At 39.4% G+C, this 23,664-nt stretch overlaps 1 protein-coding gene across 6 annotated transcripts; it reads right to left on the reverse strand.

The window, feature by feature from the left end:
* Positions 1–1,231: 1,231 nt before the first annotated feature.
* Positions 1,232–14,355, reverse strand: LOC100695275 (dehydrogenase/reductase SDR family member 11). Of its 6 annotated transcripts, none has more exons than XM_019367517.2 (12): positions 14,215–14,355; positions 10,986–11,195; positions 10,771–10,865; positions 9,673–9,802; positions 9,480–9,572; positions 9,332–9,397; positions 5,337–5,546; positions 5,015–5,109; positions 2,194–2,323; positions 1,967–2,059; positions 1,815–1,880; positions 1,391–1,709 (listed from the first exon to the last, which is right to left on the reverse strand). In XM_019367517.2, the coding sequence occupies exons 1-12, from the start codon at positions 14,227–14,229 to the stop codon at positions 1,668–1,670; spliced, it is 1,245 nt and encodes a 414-aa protein (XP_019223062.1). In that variant the 5' UTR covers positions 14,230–14,355; the 3' UTR covers positions 1,391–1,667. The 6 variants fall into 6 exon arrangements, with proteins under 6 accessions (XP_025754019.1, XP_019223062.1, XP_019223061.1 ...); XM_019367516.2 differs by lacking the exon at positions 14,215–14,355 and adding an exon at positions 12,259–12,640; XM_025898234.1 differs by lacking the exons at positions 1,815–1,880; positions 1,967–2,059; positions 2,194–2,323; ... (1 more) ...; positions 5,337–5,546; positions 14,215–14,355 and adding an exon at positions 12,259–12,642 and having other exon boundaries at positions 1,232–1,709.
* Positions 14,356–23,664: the final 9,309 nt, after the last annotated feature.

Consider the following 23,664-nt stretch of genomic DNA (forward strand, 5'->3'; position numbering starts at 1 on the left):
CCCCAAATAGAAGATGGCTGTGGGCTGATCCTGTCCAAGATTAGGACAGAAGACAAAGATCAAGAGCATTAACTAATCATAATCTTAAAGTACTTAAATTAAAAGATGACATGGGGGATACAGATTCTGGCAGTGTGGAATGAAATAAAAAATCTGATGTCAGAACAGACACTGTGTTCATTGAAGAGAATGTAAGATAAACAGGTTGTGTGTCTAGTGTGGATGCTAAAAGGGCTGCAAGCCCCAAATGATTCACCCCCCCTGCTGTATTTAGGTTTAAAGTAAAATTCTGACTAGAAGTAATCTCAACATTTTGCAGGACATAGTAGTGGTAGACGAGAGTTTCAAAAAAGATGACATTTGTTTATGCCACAGCGTTTTAATCAAGTCCAGGTCTGGACTCGATCATTGCAATACCTTAATTCTTTTCTCTTTCAGTCATTCTGTTTTGGACTCGCTGATCATAAATCAACCCGTTGCGTGACCCAGTTTCAGCCAAGCTTTAAGCAGTCGAACTGATGACCTCACCTTTGTCTCTAGAATACTTTGGTATATGGAGGGGCTCACAGTCAACTCAATGACTGCAAATTGCCCAGCTCTTGTGGATGCAAAACAAGTCAAACCATCACCCCTGCACCACTGTGCTGACAGTTGATGTGAGGTGTTTGGTTTTTGCCAAATGTGGTGCTGTGGATTACAGCCACTTTGGTCACTGTCCAAAGAGCATTGCTCCAGAAGTCTTGTGATTTGCTCAGATCTAACTTTGCAGGAGAAGATGACCCAAATGTAGACTGCTGGGATGCACTTGGAATAAACAAAATGTGTGCCTTTATTGTGGCTGACCCAGAATATGAAAAACTCATCACACAAGAAACCAGCAGGAAGCACATTAGGAGCAAAGCGAGCTGGAACACAGTGTGACACAACCAAACCGAGGCTTTAGAAACACACAGGACATGGGAGAACAAAACCGAAGGCAAAGCACAAGAGACAACTCACAAAGTAAAGCCGACAGTCACCAACTAGACACAGAGCAGTGACAAAAACACAGCATGGAGAAACATATGGGAGGCTACAGTCAACTAAAACACAAAGAATCCACCTCTAAGACTACTTATCATTTTAAGTATAAAACAGAACACACAATGCTAGAATACTGACAGAGACAAAAAAATAATGAAACTCAGTCAATTAGGATTTAAAACCACAGCTTAAGAATAACAATGAGTCAGTAGGTTCACCATTTTATTTAATTATTTATATTTGTGATGTGTCACTTATTAATATTACATAAATATATTTACTATTTACTTTTGTATTTTGTTTTTCTAAAATTTGTACAATTATCTTACATATCTTGCTATACCTCATTAATACTGCTAATGCTTAATTTTTCAAGTACATTTATACTTAAGGTTCAGACATGGTTTTTAAACCATAAAGATTTTATTAAAAATCAGACATCCCTTAATGCAATTTTTAAAAAAAAAGAAAAAAAAAAAAGAAATGCAACAAATTTCCCCTGAAGATTGTTTTTATTTTATACATTTATGAAAAATAAAAACACCATAAAATTGTTCCATCATTGTATCAAGTCATTATCTTTTAAAATGTTGCAAAGAAGTGAAATTTGTCATTGTATCGTTTGAGGTTCTCGTGGCGCAGCTCTAAGACACCTGCTCCGTCGCACGCATCTGAATGTCTCCAATCTGAAACAAAAGTTACGTGAACGTTGTCTTATTATGAGTCAAAGTTAAAATGTAAAAAAGGAAATACACAATAACAAGCATTAAAAACAAGAGCAAAGGACAAACCTGAACATGAGGAGGGGCGCTGAGCACATATACAACAGAACTGGCAACATCTTTTGCTTCCAGAGGCTGTCAGAGAAGTGAAAAGTGACTGAATACCCTTTACTTGAGTAATCATATTAACGGTACTTTAATTATAGGAATGATCCCTTTACCTTATATTCTGAGTATAGACCGGCAGACTTATCGGGATTGTCCTTGAAGAGCCGTGGACCAAATTCAGTCTCCACTAAACCAGGAGAAATGCTCTGCAAGAAAAAAAAAAAAAGATCATGAGGGAACTCCATGAAGTACTGTCTATGTGTCTCATAGCAACTGTTACTAGCATTATGAATTATACTAGCACTTTATGAGCTGGTTACGGTATATTTTAAAGCCTTACCGTGGCTCGGATATGAGTTTTTTCTGCACGCAGTTCCTGCCTCAGGCCCTCAGTCAGAGCGGTTACAGCGAACTTGGTGGCGGTGTAGAAATGTGTACTCGCACTGGGAAGTACACGATGACCGGACATACTGCAACATAAAACAGATTACAAACCTGAGCAGGTCAGCAGAAATAACATTAAAAGTTCTTCTCTTAAAAGGCAAGTCTGACTGAATGATGCAAGAACATCTGTGGCACACAGAAGCTGAGGTCCAAAGCTGCAAAAACTGTTTTATACTCAAAAAAATTGCTTAAGTCCAAAATCTGGATTTGATACTGATTTCCAGTCTAGATTTTCCTTCAGCTTTCATATTAGTTTGGGTTCTGGTTGGCCAAAATAATTGGAGATGTCACTTTATTTAGGACAGTTTTATGAACATTTTAAATACTGTCTGACATTATTTTGATGGTTTATCCTGCAGATGAATAAACACCGGCCTCAGTGAGGTCTTTAAAATCTGAACTCAGTTATTTTGCAAATGTCTAAAAGTTGTAATAACAGGCATTTTGTCAAAGCAAAGTGATGGCTGTTTCAGTGCAAAAAAGGTCCGATCCCTACAGAAAACAGAAATCGCTTAGGTGTTAGGGCTGTTCGATATAACGATATATATCGGATGACGATATGAAAACGTCTATCGTTTCATATTACGCTATCGTTTGTTTCGTGGTGTCGCAAAATAAACTGTTTACGACCATATTTTTTCATCGTTTTGATGGCCACTGTAGTGGCTAGATTAATTTCTTAAAGTTCTCTCTTTCTCTTATATTTAAAATAACGACACTATGGACGGACAAGCGACTGTTTTTACACGTTGTCGTTAGCAGCTACGACGGTAAACCCAGCGTGTAGCTCTGTCATCCGCTTGTTTATTTTCCACATAAACCTTTTACAATAAAGCTGAAGATCCTGTTGAGATTTTTCAAAATAAACTGAAATGATGACAAACAGAAAGACCACTCAAAACAAATTGAGGACCTTATTTCTAAATGAGGGTTCTACCTCTGTAGCATGGATACGGTTTGGTTATGAAAAGTCTGACATGGACCAGAAAACTGTATTCTGCAAATTATGCAGGAAACCGATCTCCACCTCAGACTCAAACACGGCAAACCTCTTCAACCACCTATGCAAGAATTACGTAAAAGATTATAGAGAGAGTTTATGGATGAGAAGCAAAAAAGAGCCATCAGGTGTTTTAAAAACAGGCTTTTCCCAGCACCACGCCGTGTAATAAATACTCACAAAAAAAAAAAATGGCAGACGTTACAACTTATGTCTAAAAATGATTTGCTTCATGCATCGGTCAAAACACTCGACTCCACGTACACCACGCACAGCTGAAGACACTTCACGCAAGTTGAGTTGCCCGAGATTCACAGAATTTACAGAAAATGTAACATTTTTGTGATATATATCGATGTCGGGACGATAAATGTCTTATATATGGATATGAGATTTTGGTCATTGCACAGCCCTATTAGGTGTTACATAAGAAACGGCGTCTGAGGTAAAATTCTTTCAATTCAAGCCTGCAAAGCCATGTGCTGTGGTGATGCATTGTGAAAAAAGGAGAATGGTTTCTTCAAAAATAATGTCTGCGTTTCATCTGAGTCAAGGTTTCTGGATAACTGGAGAAGATTCCTCATTGAAAAGGGTGCCAGAGGGGTTTTCTATGAAGCCAGATTAATGGCTTAGCGAACTGAGGCTTGAGCATAAAGGCACAATTTTCTGTCTAGCTTGGCCAAATAACCACAGTAAGAGGAGGTTATGTTCTGAGTTTTCATCTAAAAATTGACTGGTAGCACCATGCTTTAGCTGATTTCTTTCTTTTCTGTTTTTTAATTCATAGCATGTTTTAAGTGAAATACAGATTCTCTGCTGGGGGAAAATGTTTTATATGTCCAAGTTTTTAAGCTGAACTTTACAAAAACCACTGAAGGAAGCATTGCATTGTCATGGGAATGTACATGTATTAGTTTGGTGATTTGTTATTAACTTTGATTCTGCTGGAAGTGCAGCAGAACACACACCAAGAATCTTTGTTCAAGCAATCAAGTTAGTTTCCCTTTGATATATTGACAACATAAAGAAATTTCCATGTCTCCTGTGTTAGCCTGTGGGACAACAGGCAGCACAAAGAGGGAACTCAATGATAAAATAATTTAATTAAACTGAAATGTTAATTTTACCGCTCTTTGTGCCAAATCCCAACATTTGCAGCATTAACCTTTTGTCTTATTTGCAAGTGTTGCATTTCGCTGCTATAGATTTTATTTTTTTTCTTTAGCGATTTTTAATCACTATTTTAACATTATCGTCAACAAAATGCCTGTTTTTAAGTAAGTGTGCTCAGCGCATGAAGCAGAAAGTCCCACTCAACAGAGAAAGTTGATAACCACCATTGTGACAACCGTTCCATTATGGGGTTTTAGGTTTTGCTGAGCCAGCTAATCTAAAGAAAGCCTGGCTGTGTTGACCTTCATTCGTAATGCACCCCTCAACACAACTGCACTGACGGACAGCATTGTGTAAACCTATCTGGCTTGAATGTGACGAAGTTCATTAAATTGTAAAAGACCTGCCCTCCTTTCACTTGTAGCTTTCTTTCGATTTTAGACAAATGTCGGCCATTTAAAAATACAAAATTGTGCAGTGTTGCAAAATTAATATCATATTCACAATCTGAATAGAGAACATGCGAACATGAAAACATATGTGTGTTCTTATTAATTCAGCAGTTTTGCACTTCACAAGCTTGCACAAGCAAATAAAAATGCACCTGTTTATGTTTATGATGTGCCCATCATCCACATTTCTCTCTTTCATTGACTGATATGCCTCACGCGTGCAAATACTCAACCCAAGGATGTTCACCTGCAAGAAAACAAACAGGGAAATCTTGCACAACAAGGGGAACCAAAGGTTTTTAAGCAACTTTGAATTCTGTTTAAAACTGTTTGAAAGTGTTAATGTAAAACAATACCACAGCAGTAAAATCACTGATGGGTGACCTTTGTCACATTTGTTATTTCAGTTCAATGTTTTACTTGAAAACCACTCGTGAATGTCACATCAATGTAAACCAGGATCTGAGCTCTTACATCCATCATGTTCTTCCACCCGCTGGTTTTGCCACTTAGCAGCGGCTCGGGGTGAGCCAAACCGGCATTGTTGATGCACACGTCCACACCTTTGTGCTGCTCTTTGATCGCTGCGAACATGGACAGAATCTCCTCTTCTTTGGTCAAGTCACACTTGAAAGGCACCAAAACACCAGGGTGACCGGCGCTCTGACACTCTGCTGCCAGTTTCTGAAACCAAACAGGAAACAATAACACACTTCAGAATCCCATCTGTGTTTAATGTATGTAAAAATCGTTCAAATGTTAGATTTATATAAAGTTAGTCCAAATAAACAGATTTGAGTTTTCACTTTGCATATCACCACAAAGAGCAGTGGACACCATCTATAAACAGTAAGCTTACGGATCTGTGTTCAGATGTTATGCCAACTTGAATCTCTGCCATCTGAATGGCCAAAGTCTTAAAGTTGTAAAGTTTTAACAGAAAACCGTCGTCATATTCTGTCTCATATAATATCACTTTCTGTTGAAAGTAGCATGAGTGACAGTTAGTTGGAATTAACATTTTGTGCGCAAGCTGTTTAACAGACGACTAAAGTGTTGTAGAGTAGAAAAGCGCTATACAAGAACGAGCACAGTTAGCGTTTACCAAATAAGTGACACTGCTGCAAATTTTCTGCATAAAGCCAACAATAAACAGCAAAATTTACTGTGTGATAGCGTCGGTTTACATTAAATTACTCTCTGCAGAAAGTTTGAGTTTCTATATCAGCGCAAACCTGAATCTTTCCGACGTCCCTGGCACAGCCCACCACTTTCATGCCGAGCCGGACTAACTCTACGGCTATAGCCGCCCCGATCCCGACCGAGGCTCCGGTCACCAGAGCCACTCTGCCCCGCCAGCGCTCCATCACAGCCCGGTAACCGCAACACACACGAAAACACCACAAGTATGAAGAAAGGGACGTTGAGCCTGCAGCACAGTGAGCCCTGGAAATGTCAAGCACCTGCGACCCGCAAACGTCGCACTCACAGTACGTCATACGTCTCGGCGTATGTGGCGTTCACGTAGATCAGTTGCAAACCGTAGAAAGCCGTAGTATCAGTTCTGTCACTGCGATTAAATACTTCAACCGATCATAGCCGTACTCACATTTAATTGACAGTATCGCATATCTTTCACTTTACCTGAAGTTAAAACATATCAACCATTAATAGGACAGACCTGTCACAAATGTAACTCCCACTGCGTATTTGCTCCGTAAAATCAAAGATACGACGGAGAAATCATGACTCGAAGTCTGTGCACCAGCAAACAAAGAGCATGGCTTAAGTGGGAATGTATTCATACAGTTTTAAGTCTCCGTGACCATGAGGATTACAGTTTATTTGGATAACTGCTTCACAATAATAACAACTGTCTCACCACTGCTCCTTCAGGTCACCTCATCTGCCAGTAAGAGGCGCTAAAAAGACCGGTTGTTACACTGTGCTTGATTTAAGGTTACACAATATTTCTTAAGGGGGCGGAACCACCTAAACTTACCTTGTTGTGCATTAGTCCAACGTTACGTTGTTAAAATTATTATTTTTGTGTATTTACTCAGTGTGAATAAAACACAAACTACGTTGGCATTTTCTTTTTTAACATTTGGCTGGTCAGCCAGGCCTCCCCTGTGGGCTCACAAACATCAGCCAGTTCACCCTCTGAAGATCACAGAGGGTTTTCTGAAAGCTAAGTTCACGCTGAACTAAAGTGAATATGTATAATAACAACTCCGAGGAGAGCAACATATTTTCCTATTAATTATTTTAATATATGTTAGTGAAAAATGTCAGTTCAAACATTGTAGACAAAGTTATTTCCAGACTAGCTAAAGTCACCACGTTTCTAAATCTAGCAAACGACTAAAACGTGTCAGCTGTTTATTTCAGGAGATCACGGTGCAACTTCAAAGAGACCAAAAAACTAACACTGATGGTAAAGTCCTCTTTTCTCAACACTTGAACACAAATATGGTGAAAACTACTCACAGCACATTTCATAAAGACCTCAAGCATAGTGCTCGAGATGTTATAATTAAGGCTTGTTTTGCAGCCACAGGACCTCGGCACTTTGCAGTCACGAACTCCTCTGTATACTCAAGTATCCTACAGTGAAATGTGAGACAATTCATCAACAACACAATGTTACAAAAAGAAAATCAAAATGCTGCAATGACCTGAAGAAAAGACCTTAACCTGATTGAAATGCTGAGTGATGTGCAAAAAGGAGTGCCCACAGATCTCAATGGACTGAAGTGACATCATCAAGAAGAGTGGGTCAAAATTCCTTTACAACAATGTGACAGATAAAATCATTGAGAAAATTAATTACTTCAAGTTATTGCTGCTAAACATGCTTCTACAAGCTACTGAATAATAGTTTTACTTTATTTTTCAAGTATTAATTGTGCATTTCGGCATAGTTTTGTTAAATAAATAATGACACTGCAAAATCTGAGATGTGTTGCTCACTGCATCCATCCATCCATCCATCTTCTTATCAGGAGCTGGGTTGTGTTAGCAGTAGTCTAAGCAGTCTTGATGCCTGAAGCACCTCAACTGGCTTCTTTCGACCAAGTGGTAACAGTAAACTGATCCACGGCTCATCAGATGGACCAGGCAATTTCTTATTATATTCTGATATGTAAAGCGTTACAACTGAAGGAGGGCATAATTTCTTTTTCACATGAATGCAGGCATGCTTGATCCAACAGCATGAGGACACTTCATCTCTTATTCCACAAAATGTAGACCCACAAGACCAGGGATAAAGACTGACTCTGAGGAATGTAGTGCTTGGCAAATGGCCACACCCTGCAGCAAAGACCTGCTTGTGTACTTCATGAAAACTGTGAGAGCTGAGCTGCTTTTGCACTCATCTTCCAAAATTGCAGGGGATTATTAATAGAGTAGAATAAGTTGGACTAAAAAGAAACTAAATTAAATGGTTAAATAAGCTATCATTAATCGCTGCCATTGACTTCTACAAGCATTAAATGCAAAATAAAATTTTTGTCTTCTTTCAGCTACCCTAATGTGAAGGCTGGACTAGGCCCTTGCTCTGGGGTTGCCAGAAAAACAAACACCTGCTACACACCCTCAAAGTGAATGTCTCCAATCTGAAAGAAAAGTTTTGTAAATGTTATTATATTGTGAGTAAACTGCTGAAATTTAAAATGTGAAAAGAGCAAAGTTTCAATAAAAATTCTAAGGAGCTTGGAAAGAAAGACTTTTTCACCTCTCATCCAAGAAGATTCTTCAGTTTTAAGAAGAAATGGTGGAGAGTCCAAGATTTTACTCCCTAAGGGGCGCTGTCCTTTAAGAGGGCCGTTGACCCACTATTCATCATGAGCCTCATCACATGAGCCAGGGTGTGAAAAAGAGTGTTCGCCATTATAAGCAGAGGTTTCGGGTGAACCTCACAACATGTGAGTGGACTTTAAGGCATCTGGGAAGGGATCTCAAAACTGGAGACAGGTCTTGTTCTGTCGAGAAGACTCAGCTGTACATCTGGATCTAAAGAATAAAGGTCACTCTTTCAAAGATGCCAATGTTCACATTTTTGACAGAGAAGACAGATGCGTGGAAAGAGGAGTGATCTATGTGAACGACCATCCTTGAACAGAGGGGGGGGTCTTAGAACACCAACTGTCTGCCACCTATAATCTAGTTTTGAGATCCCCTCCCAGACGCCTTAACGCCCGCTTATGTCGTGTGTTTGTTGGTCTCAAAAAGTAGGGCAAGGTCTCATAATGATTTCACCTGAAACCTCTGCTGATAATGACTCACAGCCTTTTTCACACCTTAGCTCATGCAATGATGCACATGATTAATAGTGGATCTTCAAGAAACGTAAAGAAGTCTAGTCGCTTTCCTTTCTAAGCTCCTTAAATTACCATGACCTGGGTGACTGAGAACCTGCATTGACTCTCAGTGAAAAGGCATGAAAATGAGAGAAAAGCACAAACCTGAACATGAGGAGGGGCACTGAGCACATATGTGACAGCACTGGCCACGTCTATTGCCTTCATAGGCTGTAAGAGAAGTGAAAAGTGATTAAATACTTTGTATATGAGTAATCCTGTCAACAGTACTTGAAGTGTAAGAGTATTTTACCTTGACTGCAGCATATATACCAGCTGCTTTTTCGGGACTGTCATTGTAGAACCGTGACATAAATTCTGTCTCGACCACACCGGGAGAAATGCACTGTAATGAAGAGTGGATAAAGAGGGAACTTCAGGAAGTATCCTCAGGAAGAAAAAGTGGCGTTAAAATCCTTTGGAGCTGATTAGAGTGAAAGCCTTACTGTAGCTCGGATATGGGTGTTTTCTGCACGCAGCTCCTGCCTCAGGCCCTCAGTCAGTGCGGTCACGGCGTACTTGGTGGCAGAGTAGAAATGTGCATCAGCCAACGAAAAGACTTGATGTCCACACAAGCTGCAACAGAAAAAGATTTCTAAGCTGTTATTCAGGTCAGCATTTACCAACTGATTTTGGTCTAATTTCAGCCTTTAGTACTAAAAAAAAGGGAAAAAGAAAGCCCACACATACACGTGAAAAAGAAAATACAATCTTTTTCAGTTTTAAGCCTTTAAATATTAGGACTTAGTACAACAATGACTTAGTCTTTAACATATTATAAATTAGGTAAATACAGCCTCAGATGAACAACAACTGTTTGTCTGTGCCTCTTTTCAAAGTTAACTGAAAATGTTTTGGTTCTGAATTTCTGGTTGACCAATGAAAGCAATAGTATGAAGACTGCTGGTCTTAGATGAGAGACCTGCATGTTGGACAAACTGCTGCTTGCTCTGCTTTTATAGCTCTGAGATCAGTTACCAGGTTTTCTCTTACTATCCACCTTAGTTTTCCAGGAAAATAAATAAATAATGGGCACTGTATTCCCCTGGATCATCCAGGATTTGGTATTGTGCAAGCTGGGTGAATGAAGCAGGGTTTCTGGGAAGGTAAAGACTGTAGTAGTGTCATTTGACAATAAACCTGTAATTACCTTTCAGAATATTGCAATTCTTTTTTAATAAGTGGTACCAGATTCCTGCACGGTCGCTCGGCTATGTTTCTAGCCTGATTCAAAAGACCTTGGCAAGACAAAAGTCTAAATCAGGTCAGACCACATGAGGTCTCTTGTTTGGCTTTAATTAAGCAGATTTCTTTGTCACATTTTTATCTGAACAAAGACCTCATTATTGTTGATACCTCATGTGTCCTTCTCCTGTTAGCCAAATGTCTGCTGTCTAAAAGGTCCACCGTGCAGTTTTACCAAAGGAAGCTCATAATCACAATCTGAATGGTGGGCACAGCTGCATTATAAGATACGGGATAATGGATGATTAAGCTAGCAGATCTGTATGTCAAAAACTGTCCTTCACTAAATGAAACCGCACCTGTTCATGTTTATGATGTGTCCATCATCCACGTTTCGCTCTTTCATTGACTGATATGCTTCACGTGCACAGATACTTAGTGCAAGAACGTTCACCTGTAAGAAACCAAGCAGTTTTGTTAGGATTCATCATTTTGTTATATAGTAAACCAAAACAATGTTGCAGATTAAACCAATGTGTTCTTTGTTTTCTTTTTTAAGATAATGAGCTCTTACATCTATCATGTTCTTCCAGCTGCTGGTTTTGCCACTTAGCAGAGGTTCTGGATGAGATAAGCCAGCATTGTTAATGCACACGTCCACGCCTTTGTGCTGCTCTTTAATTGCAGCAAACATGGACAGAATCTCCTCCTCGTTGGTCAAATCGCACTTGAAAGGCACCAAAACACCAGGGTGGCCAGCACTCTGACACTCTGCTGCCAGTTTCTGAAACCAAAAAGGAAACTCATTTGAAACTCCTGGTATAGTGTTTGTGCTGCTGTTGATGCCAGTGTAAAATGCTGCAATTGTTGAGTAAGCAGACTGTTGGCAACTTTTAAGCATTATCCACCTCAACACTCTATAACTTGAAGAAAATCTTCATCAGGGTCATTCAAAGCTCTTCTTTGGATGTTGGTACATGGTTAAAATGGTTGGTAAAAATATGTGTTTTGTGATAGACTGCCAGTAACAAAATGATACTAAAGATACAATTTAAAATTGGTTTTTTGTTAAGTTTGATGTTATGTGTAATCACACCACTGGCTCATTTAGGTGCTTTTTTAATGCCTGAATGATTCACAGACCTGTGTTGAGTGCCTTAAAAACCAAAACTATACAAAACAAACAAACAAACAAACAAAACGATTCTGTTGAAAATGGTCAGGATTGGAATTGGAGTTTTTTTTTTGTTTGTTTGTTTTTTTAAAGAGTCCAAAGAAAACCTTTTAAAGACTTTCAGGTCGCCGGGAGAACAACCGTTCCACGTAGAACCACGTAAAAAATTAAAAGAAAGCCTGGCACCATGCAAACAAAAAATAAAGAAATGCGGTTCAAGACTTTTGTACAGTACTGTAAAATATAATTGAATTTAACCAAAGCAACAAACACACAAAAAGGTGCCTTTTTTCAGTGTTGGACTAAACTAGCGTCAGCTGCTAATAAACCTGTTACACCAAATGTGATTTTAGTGCATTATAATGGATGGCGTGTAATTACATGATCACGGTAGTTGCTAAAAAAAAACCAAAACAAAACAAGAAACAAACAAAAACAATTGAAATACAAACAAACAGCAGACATAGGTTAACCAGCCGGGACCCCCCCCCCATATTTTCTAAGTCTAATACAGCTGAAGAGCTTCTGTATATAAGTAATATTAAACATGTACTTTGTAATACGGTCAGTTTGCGTTTAATCACTTTGCACTTAGTTACAAAGTAACAGTTAGCTACACTTTGCGTAAGACGTTAAATCCCTTCAGCAATGGAGTTTTCACTTCAGGACAAACCTGAATTTTCCCAACGTCCCTGGCGCAGCCCACCACTTTCATACCGAGTCGGACTAACTCTACGGCCACAGCCGCCCCAATCCCGACCGAGGCTCCGGTCACCAGAGCCACTCTGCCCCGCCAGCGCTCCATCACAGCCCGGACACCGGTAACCTGCTACACGGACGAAAGCACCACAAGTATAAAGAAGATAACTCCAAGTCTGCAGCACAGTGACCCCGAAGCTCTTAATGTATGTAGCCATGAACGTCCTACGAGCTGAAATACGTCATACGCGTCTTTGCGGCATTCACGCCCCCTGCAACCCCCATCCCCAAATGACTGATGAACATCGAGGGTCTAGTTTTTCTACATGTATCGTAGTCCTTTTTCTATTTTCTTCGGGAGAAAAGTTGAGGGGGATGGTTGACCGAAGTCCGGGTTGGGAGGTTTAATAATTACCTTGTTCCTTGAAGTACGATTTCAGTAACTCATCTGAATAACTCAGAACACATATCAACACTGCTAGGTCAAAGTTCTGTTTTATGTTGTATTAATACAGCTTCCTTTGTTTGAGTCACTCAGGGGTTTGGCTTCTCCTTTCTGGCTGGCAAAGGCTGTGCCAAAGGACCGAGGTATTCTGAAGTACATTTTGAAGTACAGTGTATTTGCTGCAATATGAAAATAATGAACAATCTCACTGTACTTTACTATTCAGTCTGCATGGGCACCCTGTTACTGCTTCAAAATATGTTAACAAGGATGCTGAGAGTGCCAGAAACATTTTTCACAAACTTCAAAGACTACTTTGGGAGATAAGAGCTGTCTGCTTCTTCACACATCTTCAGAAATCTTAGAGAGTCATTAATAGAGGAGGAGAAAGACTGGGGTCAGATTTTTCACAGATCAGTGCAGTTGGCTTTCACAAGCACTGAATATAACCCGCAGTTAAGAAAACTCTCTTGTACTTACTGTGTTTGACTCAAAGGTTTTTTTTTAAAGTGCCAGTAGCCACTGAGTGTGTGTGCGTGTCTAAGCCAGATCTACTATATCGAAGGTTCTAACAAGTTATCTATAGAACTAGATATTAACATCTCCATTGCAGTAAAACAACAATTACAACTTTTTAAAAAAGCAACAAATATCTCTTAACCAAAACCAAGTTAACCAAGAGTGGTTATTGCTTTGAGAAGAAGAGAGCTAACGGCTGGATGAGTCTCCTTCGTTTTTCCTTTGCCTTCTAAGAATTCACTGAATTTTTTTGTTTTAATGTTTCGTAATCAGAGGAAGTGGCCACACTACTTTAATGTGATCCTGGACTGGATGTCTTTTGCCAGAGTGAAAAACTCTTTCAGACCTGCTCTATGCTTTGGGACAGAATGTCTTCATTAAATAATCAAATATGTTTTATCTGAGTAAAAAAAACAACACTACATGAACTGTATTTACCTTATATCGAATATAAACAGCAGTTCCTTTATCAGGATTGTTGCTGTTTTCATGTTTGTACAATCTAAATGGTGATCACAGCGATATTGATGCACGCTCAGGCAATCCGAAGGTGATTCTGTTTGTCTAAGTTTTGTGTTTCCAGTAGAAGCAGTGTTTCATCACTCATCCAAGTAACTTCTTCAGTCTCAGCTGAATGGCGATTTTCCCAGCCTCTTAGAAAGTATACCTCAGCTTCATGCTCGTTAATATACAAACAGTCATCATGACTACACATCAGTACTATTCACAGAGATGTGGGGAATGGCTCCAATCTCAGCACAAGATTGTGAAAATGTGCACTCAGGCACCATCTCAACAACAAACATTAGTATACTTTATTTTGCTTAGCAAGACCTTTCATAATATAACCTCATGTGATTTACAGATTCAGTAAAAACACATTTTACAGAAAAACTGCAAAATGAAGTAAAACATTAAATGAGCTTTAAATTCTCCAGTTTATCAAGTGCCACTGAGAGTCCTTACCTTTAAATATAACATCTCTTATTCCTCCCGTCCTCTCTCTTACATCTTTCTCCATCTCTGAATGAAACTATCTCACATTCTTTTCTCTCCATGGAAATACAGCAGCGGGATCTTTAGCCAGCAAACACACTGCTTGACAACCTGCACAGAAACAATATGTGTGTTTGCTGATATTTGCTGAACTGTGAGAAATTGCCTGTCACTTATAAATCATTACGCCCTTTGTGTCCACTCCTCCTATGCAACATCAGCTGGATGCAAAAGTGTCATAACTACAACTCATGGAAATCTGCACCACACCAAAAGCACTGATCTAGAGCAACATACTCCACTTCAAGCCTTCAGTATAGATCTGTAAATGATGCATAAATCATTTTTCTTTCTGTGTCTTTCATCTCTTCATATGTGACAAATAGCAGCGATGGAAACACCAACACCAGACACCAGTGTGTCTTTAATGGGTTATAGTTCCTTCCATTTAGATTGAAATCAGTTTGATGTTTGCAGGGGTGTCAGAATATATTAGATCCCCTCAGATTTGTTACATCTAAAGTCAGAAGCTTGTGTTGAAAAGAGAGAGAGAGAAAGAACGTGGTCACAAAAATCAATATTTAAGTAAAGTACAGGTACTTTTAACTTTGTTCCGTTTACTTTCGTGCAAACCAAGCCAAACATTTTTTTTCTAAAACACACTTCTTACCTCCATTTCAGTCCTGGTTCTTCCACTTATCGGTGACTGTGGCTAAGCCAGTGTTGGTGCACAAACGCTTTTTGATTGATTGATTGATTGATTGATTGATATACCTTTATTAGTCCCACAAGGGGGAAATTTCCCTCCATGTTCAATTTACTGTGAACATGGAGGGAATCCCCTCCTCTTTGATCAGGTCACACTTGAAAGGCATGGCAATGACATTGTGGGCACCGCTTTGACATTCTGCTGAGTGTTTCTGAAACCAGAAAGAAAAGATTACAGACTTCAAGATCCACTTTGTGTTTTTAGTACTGTGTGTGTATGAATCTGACAATCCACTTAGCTGATTGTGAAAGTGTCGGGTGGGAACCTTTCTTAGCATTGGGTTAGAGTTAGCTAAGCTAATGACTTTATGTGCATTAACTGACATATCATGGTTATACCGGTTGTAAGGAGTTTTCCTGTAATGCACCTCAGATTGGAATAAATGACACTCAGACAGGTTTTACAAATTAACGTGCACGGGAGAGAACTGGACAGGCGCCGTTCCTTCGCTTGACCCCAGTTGCTCTCGTCCGCTCTCCCGTAATACTGCTCTTTTATTGTGGTTACATGAATATGCATAGGTTCATTAACATATGACATCTTATAGGTATACATGTGAACAAAGAATACCTTGTGTGTGTGTGTGTGAGTGTGTGTGTGTGTATCTGTGTGTGGGGGTCTTCCTGGGACCCCAGGAAGACTCCCCAAAGCTGGTGCCAGGAGTCTAACGGTACATCTAAACAAAAGGCTCTTAGACTCAAACAGATATACGTGTGTTTGTTATACCATATATCAGCAAGAGAAGATACGACCTCTCCTAGGAGACGTGTGATCTATGCCAGAACACTCTGAGGAGGAGTGAACGCACTCCCCTCTTCATGCTACACAGAGTTGTTACAGACCTCCTAGGATGAGACATTCTTTCAATCTACAAATGATTATATACTTCTAAGCATATATGAGTAAATATTTCTAAGCATAAATGGCAATAAACAATAAGACAAGGTGTGACCTCTCCCATGCTCCCAGGATGTGGGTGTGAAAGTCAGGGAGCTCTGGAATGCACACAAAGCTTGCACAACGTAACTTCTCTAATAAAAAAGAGCAAACACATCTAGAAAACCTTAAACAAAATGTACTTCTAAACATAAACATAATAAAATCTTTCAACACCGGTTAATTAACATTTAGATAAATTGTCTGTCTAAACCTCTCTTTTTTATATAACCATGACACCGCTAATAAAAAACTGCATTTCAACAACACTGACAGAAAATCCTGATATTTAATAACAAATAACAATTAAATAAATGTTTTAGCTGAATAGTGCAATTGCTTCATAATTTTTAAAATAAAAATCTATTTAAAGCAATTAAAATAAACAAGCTTGTTGACCTAGAATGGTTAGGCAGAGAGGATCGAATCAGATACCTGTGGGTTCACCTCAGTATAAGCCAGAGGTTCCCAAAGTGTGGGGCCCGCCCCCTGGGGGGGGGGGCGCAGAGCCATTGCAGGGGGGCGCGGTATGAAAAGAAAAAAAAAAAAAAGAGCGCTTGGACACTGTGGACAGGTTTTTGACGAGGCTCCCACACAAAAGCAAAGCAGGAGATGAAGCATCGCCAAATATGTTTCCAAACCAACTTCCTTCCAAGCCAAAGACAGGAAAATATGGTGAAGCATATCTTCCCTTTGGCTTCACCTGCACAAGTGCCAAGGTAGGTCTCCCCTGCAAAATTAGTTTCCCTGCGTCGGGAGCACGGGCTGTGCTCTCCAAATCACGGACAAACAGTATCTCACATTCTTGATTTTTAGTTCACAAACACTTCTTGTAATAACTAACTACTCCTGACATTCAAAGCACGCGCTGTGCTCTCCAAATCACGGACAAACAGTATCCCACATTGTTGATTTTTAGTTCACAAACACTTCTTGTAATAACTAACTACTCCTGACATTTTGAACATGTTACTAACATGTCCAAAGCACGCGCTGTGCTCTCCAAATCACGGACAAACAGTATCCCACATTGTTGATTTTTAGTTCACAAACACTTCTTGTAATAACTAACTACACCTGACATTTGTTAGTTATTACAAGAAGTGTTTGTGAACTAAAAATCAAGAGCTAACATGATGTTAGCTCTTTATGCAGTAAAGTTACAGCGGGATACAAATAATATCAGGCTGATCCTGCCGTAATTTGTTCCCCCTGTTCAAATCACGGACAAACAGTATCCCACAGCTGTTTATGTGTTTAAACCCATTTTGTACAGAGAGGCATTTTTTGAAAAATGTATTGATAGCAATGTTGAATATTATTACACAGGAAAAAATACAGGTAAAATAATTACACCGTGACGCCTCTGCCTTTCTAAATGGAGGGACAGTAACTGCGTGTGTATATGTAAGCGTGTAAAACCTGAAGATAGTCAGATTAACAGTAACAGTATTTTGTCTCTATCTGCCATTCTGCAATTCATCTCATGTAAACAATAACGTGGCGCACAGCGTGACGTGAAAAAAGGCACATGCCTTTGACGTTGCGTGACGAACTCTGTAATCCTCGTCCACACGTAAACGCAAAAAAGGAGTTTTAAATAATCTCCGTTTTCGGTGAATCGCAACGCCGTTTACGTGTTGACGAAAAGCCCAAACGCATAGAAACAGCTGAGTTTTCAAAAATACCAATGTAGGTGTGGACGTAGCGTAAAAGAGTTAGTAGTATATTTTATTACTACCTGTAATTTATTGCCGTTTGTATTTGCTTAATTGTTTACTAAATGTTTGAGGTGTGAAATAAACCGCAATGGAGTTTGTAAACAAAATATGGGTGTGTGTGTTTGGAGGATGTGTTTGTGCGCGGGGGGGGGGGGGGGGGGGGCGAACATTTTTCTTGTAAAAAAGGGGGCCTGGCAAAAAAAGTTTGGGAACCACTGGTATAAGCAACAGTCCACCAAAAGATTCACAAACACCAAACTAACTGTACAGCTGCATAAACAAACATACACTCATTACTGTATAATTCACAAAATTTGGCTGGTGCATGAAGCACATCTTCCCAATAACAATAACATCTGTGCTCAGGTGTGTCAGCATAGATGCCCCCCACCTACCGCATAGAAAGGTTAACTGGCTAATGCGCAATAGGTGTGTAAAAGGAGAAAAGTACTGACAAGACTGAGGAAGGGAATGAGAAACAGTGGGAATACTGGAATAACAAAAGGAAGCGAAACAAAAGCAAACAGGCTCCAAAAGTCAGTAAAATTCCCCAAAATAAAACTTGAAACCTTTAGTATAACAATTAAATTACAACAAGAGCAAAAACTTGAGTTCAAAAACATCACAACAACGCTGGACCATAACATTTTGTCAGCACGGTAGGGTTTTGTGTTGACGCTATAGAGTCAAATTCCTCACAGGTGTGAAACATAGTTGGCAGTAAAGATATAATTCATTTCAGCCTCCCTTTGCTCTCAAACAGAATCCGTTCTCCTGCATGGAGACATGCGACCAATCTTGCTGTTGTGTGTACAAAAAAACATTTGCGACAACTACTATTTTACGACATGGTATGTCATCAATCTTGCCATTAGATATCAAATCTGTCTTTATTACATTGATATATGTACTACCAATGTTACATAACATTGATGTTACATTGGCCCTCTATATTACTAGAGAGGGCCACATGGTGTCACTTGTCAAAGACATTGAAGACACACACTCATGGTGACATCCTCAGAGCCAATTCTGAAACTATAACATGTGAATGAGGAAGCACGTCTTATTATGGTTGCAAAGTGTACCAACAGAGGAACTTCACCAGAAGCCTCAGAAATTAATATCTCATCAGCAATAAAAGTATAAAAGTAAGTATAGCTTAAAAACTATCCACCAACTAAGATCTGTTAAGATAAGCTGTAGCCCACACAATTTCCTTAGGAATTAATAAAGTATGCTGATTCTGATTCTGATAAAAACAAAAGTATCATCAACCGGCTATGACAATTTACATCGTTTAAAAACAGTGAGGTTCAGTACAGATGATGCAGAGATGGATGTGACAGAAGTCACACTGTGAACATCATCAGTAATTTGCAGTGTTGGGACTAACGCGTTATTAAGTAACGCGTTACAGTAACTACGTTATTATTGTGGTAACGAGCACGGTAACTAGTTATTATGCCAAAACCAGGAACGCGTTACTCGTTACTGGGATTTAGATAGGCTCGTTACTCGTTACTTCGTGTGGTGGATATCGCGGAGCTTCCACAGATTCAATAACATTAGCAAGTGGTGGAGGCCAGCAGGTGGATGAAGGAAAAGGGAGGGAAGAGGAGAGACCCGAGGCAGCCGCCGGTCCGCGTGTCAGGTGAACTGAACTTCAGGTAAGAAGTTATGACCTGCAGTCTATCTGGGTCAGATATAAACCAAGTTTAGGTGGAGTTTATTTTCGGTATGCTGACATTTTCGTACTGCGTGCTAGCTAGCATGACGGAGTTTCTATACAGCTGTGTGGGTGCTATGTTACTGATGTTGAACTTTATTTTGTTCATACGGTTAATTATTAGAGTTGCCAACCGTCCCGTAAAAAACAGAATCGTCTGGTATTCAGAGAAAATATTACGCGTTTCGTACTGAGGTGAAAAGGAACACAGTTTGTCCCGGACTTCAGCTACAATGAAAAAGACACAAAGCTGAAGCTGCACAGCTGCCTCTTCTTCTCTCATTCTCTCCTCTCCTGTTTCTACTTCAATCACGAAACTGATCAATGATCAGCTGATCGGCTTTTCTCTCTTGTTTATTTATCGCCCACTTTGCACCAGAAAGAGGAAACCAGCGGATGTCGCGTTAAACAACAGCAGCACGTTTAAGCTTGATCAGCTGTTGTTAGAATTGATTTAATATTAATTTCTAGTATCAGCTGATGTTTGCTGGAGCCACAGCTGTAAAGCTGCTGGTCATGATATCGGTTTGGTTATCTGGTGAGAGGGAAACATGCAGATGAAACCAGGAGATGTCCTTACTGAATCATCAGAGCTGAACAGGTGATGGAGAAACAGGTTTACCTTTTAGGTGACATGAATGAGTTGAAGGGAAGTTATGAACTGTTTCTGAGAGACAAATAACACCAGGATCCTTTTCTACGTAGCTGACAGCTGGTAACTGTGCAGGGGCGGGTCTAGCAAAGTGTTGCCAGGGGGCAGGTAGGGCATTAACAGGGAAAGGGGGGCACAAAGAAATACTTTTCTTTATTATTCTCATTTAAAATGTCTCGCTTTTAAAAAAATAATTATCTGAGTCTTACAACAAACAATTGATAGATTGATACATATATACCATCAGAACAGTGTACATCACTGTCACAACAGCGTTTATTTTCATTCAAAGGCTTTATGATTTTTCCTATAATGGCGGGCCGGTCTCTAGTCAAAATGCCCAGGATGATTTTTTTGTCCCAGTCCAGCTCTGTATGCAGCTCATCTGCAGTCTGGTGTTACCTACATCTTCCTATTCAGAAGGCAGAATTTCCAAGTTCTGAGTACAATCAAAAGCACCACGACTGCAGTTTTTGTGTTGGATGTAAAAAGTAGGCTAGAATCATGGCGGCGGTCAACGACGGTCCAGGCGTGGGATTTCTCTCATGGAAATGTGCACATTATTTTTTCCTTTCTGTTGGTAGGTGGCACAGTGCACTTGTGGCAAGTAAGCAAGCTAGAAGACTGGCAGTCTGGCTGGGTATCCAGTTATGGAAGCAACACATTAACAAGAGAATTCTGAGTAAAACCAAAGTTACTTTCCCTAGTAACTAGTTACTTTGAAAGTAACGAGTAACTTGAAGTAACTGAGTTACTTTTTTAGAGAAGTAACTAGTAATGTAACTAAGTTACTAATTTAAAGTAACTTACCCAACACTGGTGATTTGCAACTGGAGTCACAGCAAAATGCTGATGTTGTAATTCCTAATGGAGAACAAACAGTGAGGTTTAGTACCAGCGATGCAGCTATGTGAAGTCACAGAAGCAAAACATCCCAGTGGTGCTACTACTACAATTCCTTTCAGCTCAAAGACCAAACAGTTTATATCAAGAACCTCACTGGGGTGCTTTGAGCCAAAACTGCCCCCAAAAAAGCAATTCTGATGAGTCAAAGAGAGTGAACCCTGCAGGAGTGCATGCAAAGACAATCGCCATCAACTTTGCCAATGATTTGAACAACTCTGATGATGATGATGTGAGTAATATTTAAGATGAAGAACTGTATATGTCAGAAACACTGGACACTAGGAGTCCTCATAAATCCCAACATGAAGATGTTATTAACCCTGTTCATGAACAAAAGATACTTCTGCCAGAAGATAAGACCAATATAGAAGACCAGAAAAGAATGAAAGCATCCTGTGAGACTGTTATAATCTTAGATGTCGTAGAGTGTGACAGTAATATACTGCAACTACAGGTTGTATAACTACACAGACAATACATTCCTCCAGCAGCCACACAGCCAGCATCAAATGTGAAACTGCATCTGAGTCACTCCGGCAGAGTGAACCTGCAGGCAGCTGAAGATCACATCAGACTCCTGCCAGCCAAGAACAGAAATATTTTAAATATGAAATATGATAAATCTTCACAGCTGATAACTACAACATAATACTGGAAGCTAGAACATTATTATTCATCACTGACTGAAGAAAAAAAGAACAATCCAAGGTTTCAGCACAGTAGCCAGGCTAAAAAAAGTCAAAGCTCTGTTGAGCAAGTCATCTTCACATACTAAGGTTAATTATAGAGTTCCATAGGGTTCTGATCTAGAACCATTTCTGTTTACATTTTGCTCCCCTTAGGCAGTTTCATTAGTAGACATAGCATGCATTTTCACTGCTATGATGATGATCTTCCATTTGCAAAAAATCCCTAAAATTAGAAGCATTCTGTCTCAGACACTGAAAAACTAGTAAATACATTTCTTACTTTTAGGCTGGACTACCATAGTTCTTTAATATCAGGATGTTCTAATTTAAAACTCCTCATGTACAAGTCCTTCAATAATCAGGCCCCATCCTTTCTTAATGACCTTACAATAACATCTCGCCCCATTAGGGCACTTTGCTCTGAAACAGTGGGCTTACTTGTGGGGGTATATAAATAAAATAGAGATTTATTTAGATTGATTGGGAAGCAGAGCCTTCAGCTTTTGGGCCCCTCTTCTGTGGAAAAAGCTACCAGCTTGGATTCAGGAGACAAACACCCTCTCTACTTTTAAGATCAGGCTTATAACTTTCCTTTTGGATTAAACATATAGTTAGGGTGGATCAGATGATGTAATTATTCAAATAAAAGTAAATTGACCAAGCTAACTGCATGTTGATATTTTGTCATGTCTGGCCAGTGGCTTTTAAAAAAGACATCATCATGACCATGATATTCCTTGGATTTTATATGTAACCTGACCTGCTTTAGCCAGACTCTAATCCATGAGCCTGACCAGTTCAGATGTGTGCCTAAACAATATAAATGACATTGAAACAACTGTTATTGTGATTTGGTGCTACGTGGATAAAATTAAATTGAAATTGAACTTACTGAAAATGTAACCTGGTCGATCTATGACTCCTTTCATGCTGCGGATGCACGCTCGGAGTTTGGTCAAACCATAAACCCAAATTGCCTAGTAACAGGCAGTAACGGAAGTGTGTTCACGTGGCACTTTTTGGATCACTTAAAATCAGCGTCTTATTGTGCGTGTCATTAAAACAAATCCCAGCAATGATTAAGTAAATTGTCAAAGAGTAAAAGTTATCTCAAACTGATTTCATAAATCTGACAACAGGATTGGCTGGCTGCCTCCCTGTAGGGCAGAGATTTGAAGCTGGAAGCAAAGGCAGGCTGACATAACTCAGGTAAAGGGCATAGATTTGGTTTTGGCATTGGTGGGGACGGATGATTCAACCACTGAACCCTGCCCTGTTTCTGTTTTTTTTTCCTTTTTGTCTTTGCTTCTTGATAAAAAAAGGAGAAATACACTTGCCTACATATGCTATTCTACATGCTTTTAAACCATTTAAAATGACAATTCATAGTTTTATATGTGAATTATATAATGTTAAATTACTATTAAACAAATGACTAAGTATTTTAGGCTTTAGTTTACTTCAGCCATATTCCATATAACTCAGGTATCATACAAAAATAAAAATAGTTTCAAATACAGTCATGACAATAAAAGAATATGACTTTAACAACATTAGTTCAGTTATAGTACATCAACATCTGTTATACATTGGCACTAAGACGACTAAGGGAACACTGAATGACCTGCTGGTTTTTGTCCATAAAACTATTCATCTAAGATTATCACAAAGTAAAAGATCTCTCAGCAAAATTATGCAACATTTTACTCGCACTGTTGCCCCGATCAACTCAGTGAGCTGGGATTTTTTATTCTAAACATGAACTACTGTTACAGCAACAGACATGGACTACATGCCCCACACAACAACTCAATATCCACTATGTGAAGCAGCCAAACACATGCCTTCTCCTCTCGTTAACTGAGATAAACTGCTGGCACATTGGTTTTACATCTATACTGTCCAGTCTCTCCTGGTGGACATGGCATACAGCAACATTGTTTAATCTCATTTGAGTCATTGTTAACCTTAGCCATCTTTTTAGTCTTCTGAGAGCACTGAAGCTTCTTTCAGCCTCA

The sequence above is a fragment of the Oreochromis niloticus genome, linkage group LG14 (genome assembly GCF_001858045.2).
Source record: "Oreochromis niloticus isolate F11D_XX linkage group LG14, O_niloticus_UMD_NMBU, whole genome shotgun sequence".
Lineage (NCBI taxonomy): Eukaryota > Metazoa > Chordata > Actinopteri > Cichliformes > Cichlidae > Oreochromis > Oreochromis niloticus.

Excerpts from the sequence above, each read along its gene's own strand:
- LOC100695275 (XM_019367516.2), bottom strand. The coding sequence starts at position 12,390 with ATGGAGCGCTGGCGGGGCAGAGTGGCTCTGGTGACCGGAGCCTCGGTC. Across the intron at positions 10,866-10,985 it reads GCTGGAAGAACATGATAGAT|GTGAACGTTCTTGCACTAAG; the intron begins GTAAGAGCTCAT and ends GGTTTCTTACAG. Across the intron at positions 1,881-1,966 it reads GTCTATACTCAGAATATAAG|CCTCTGGAAGCAAAAGATGT; the intron begins GTAAAGGGATCA and ends CTTCTCTGACAG.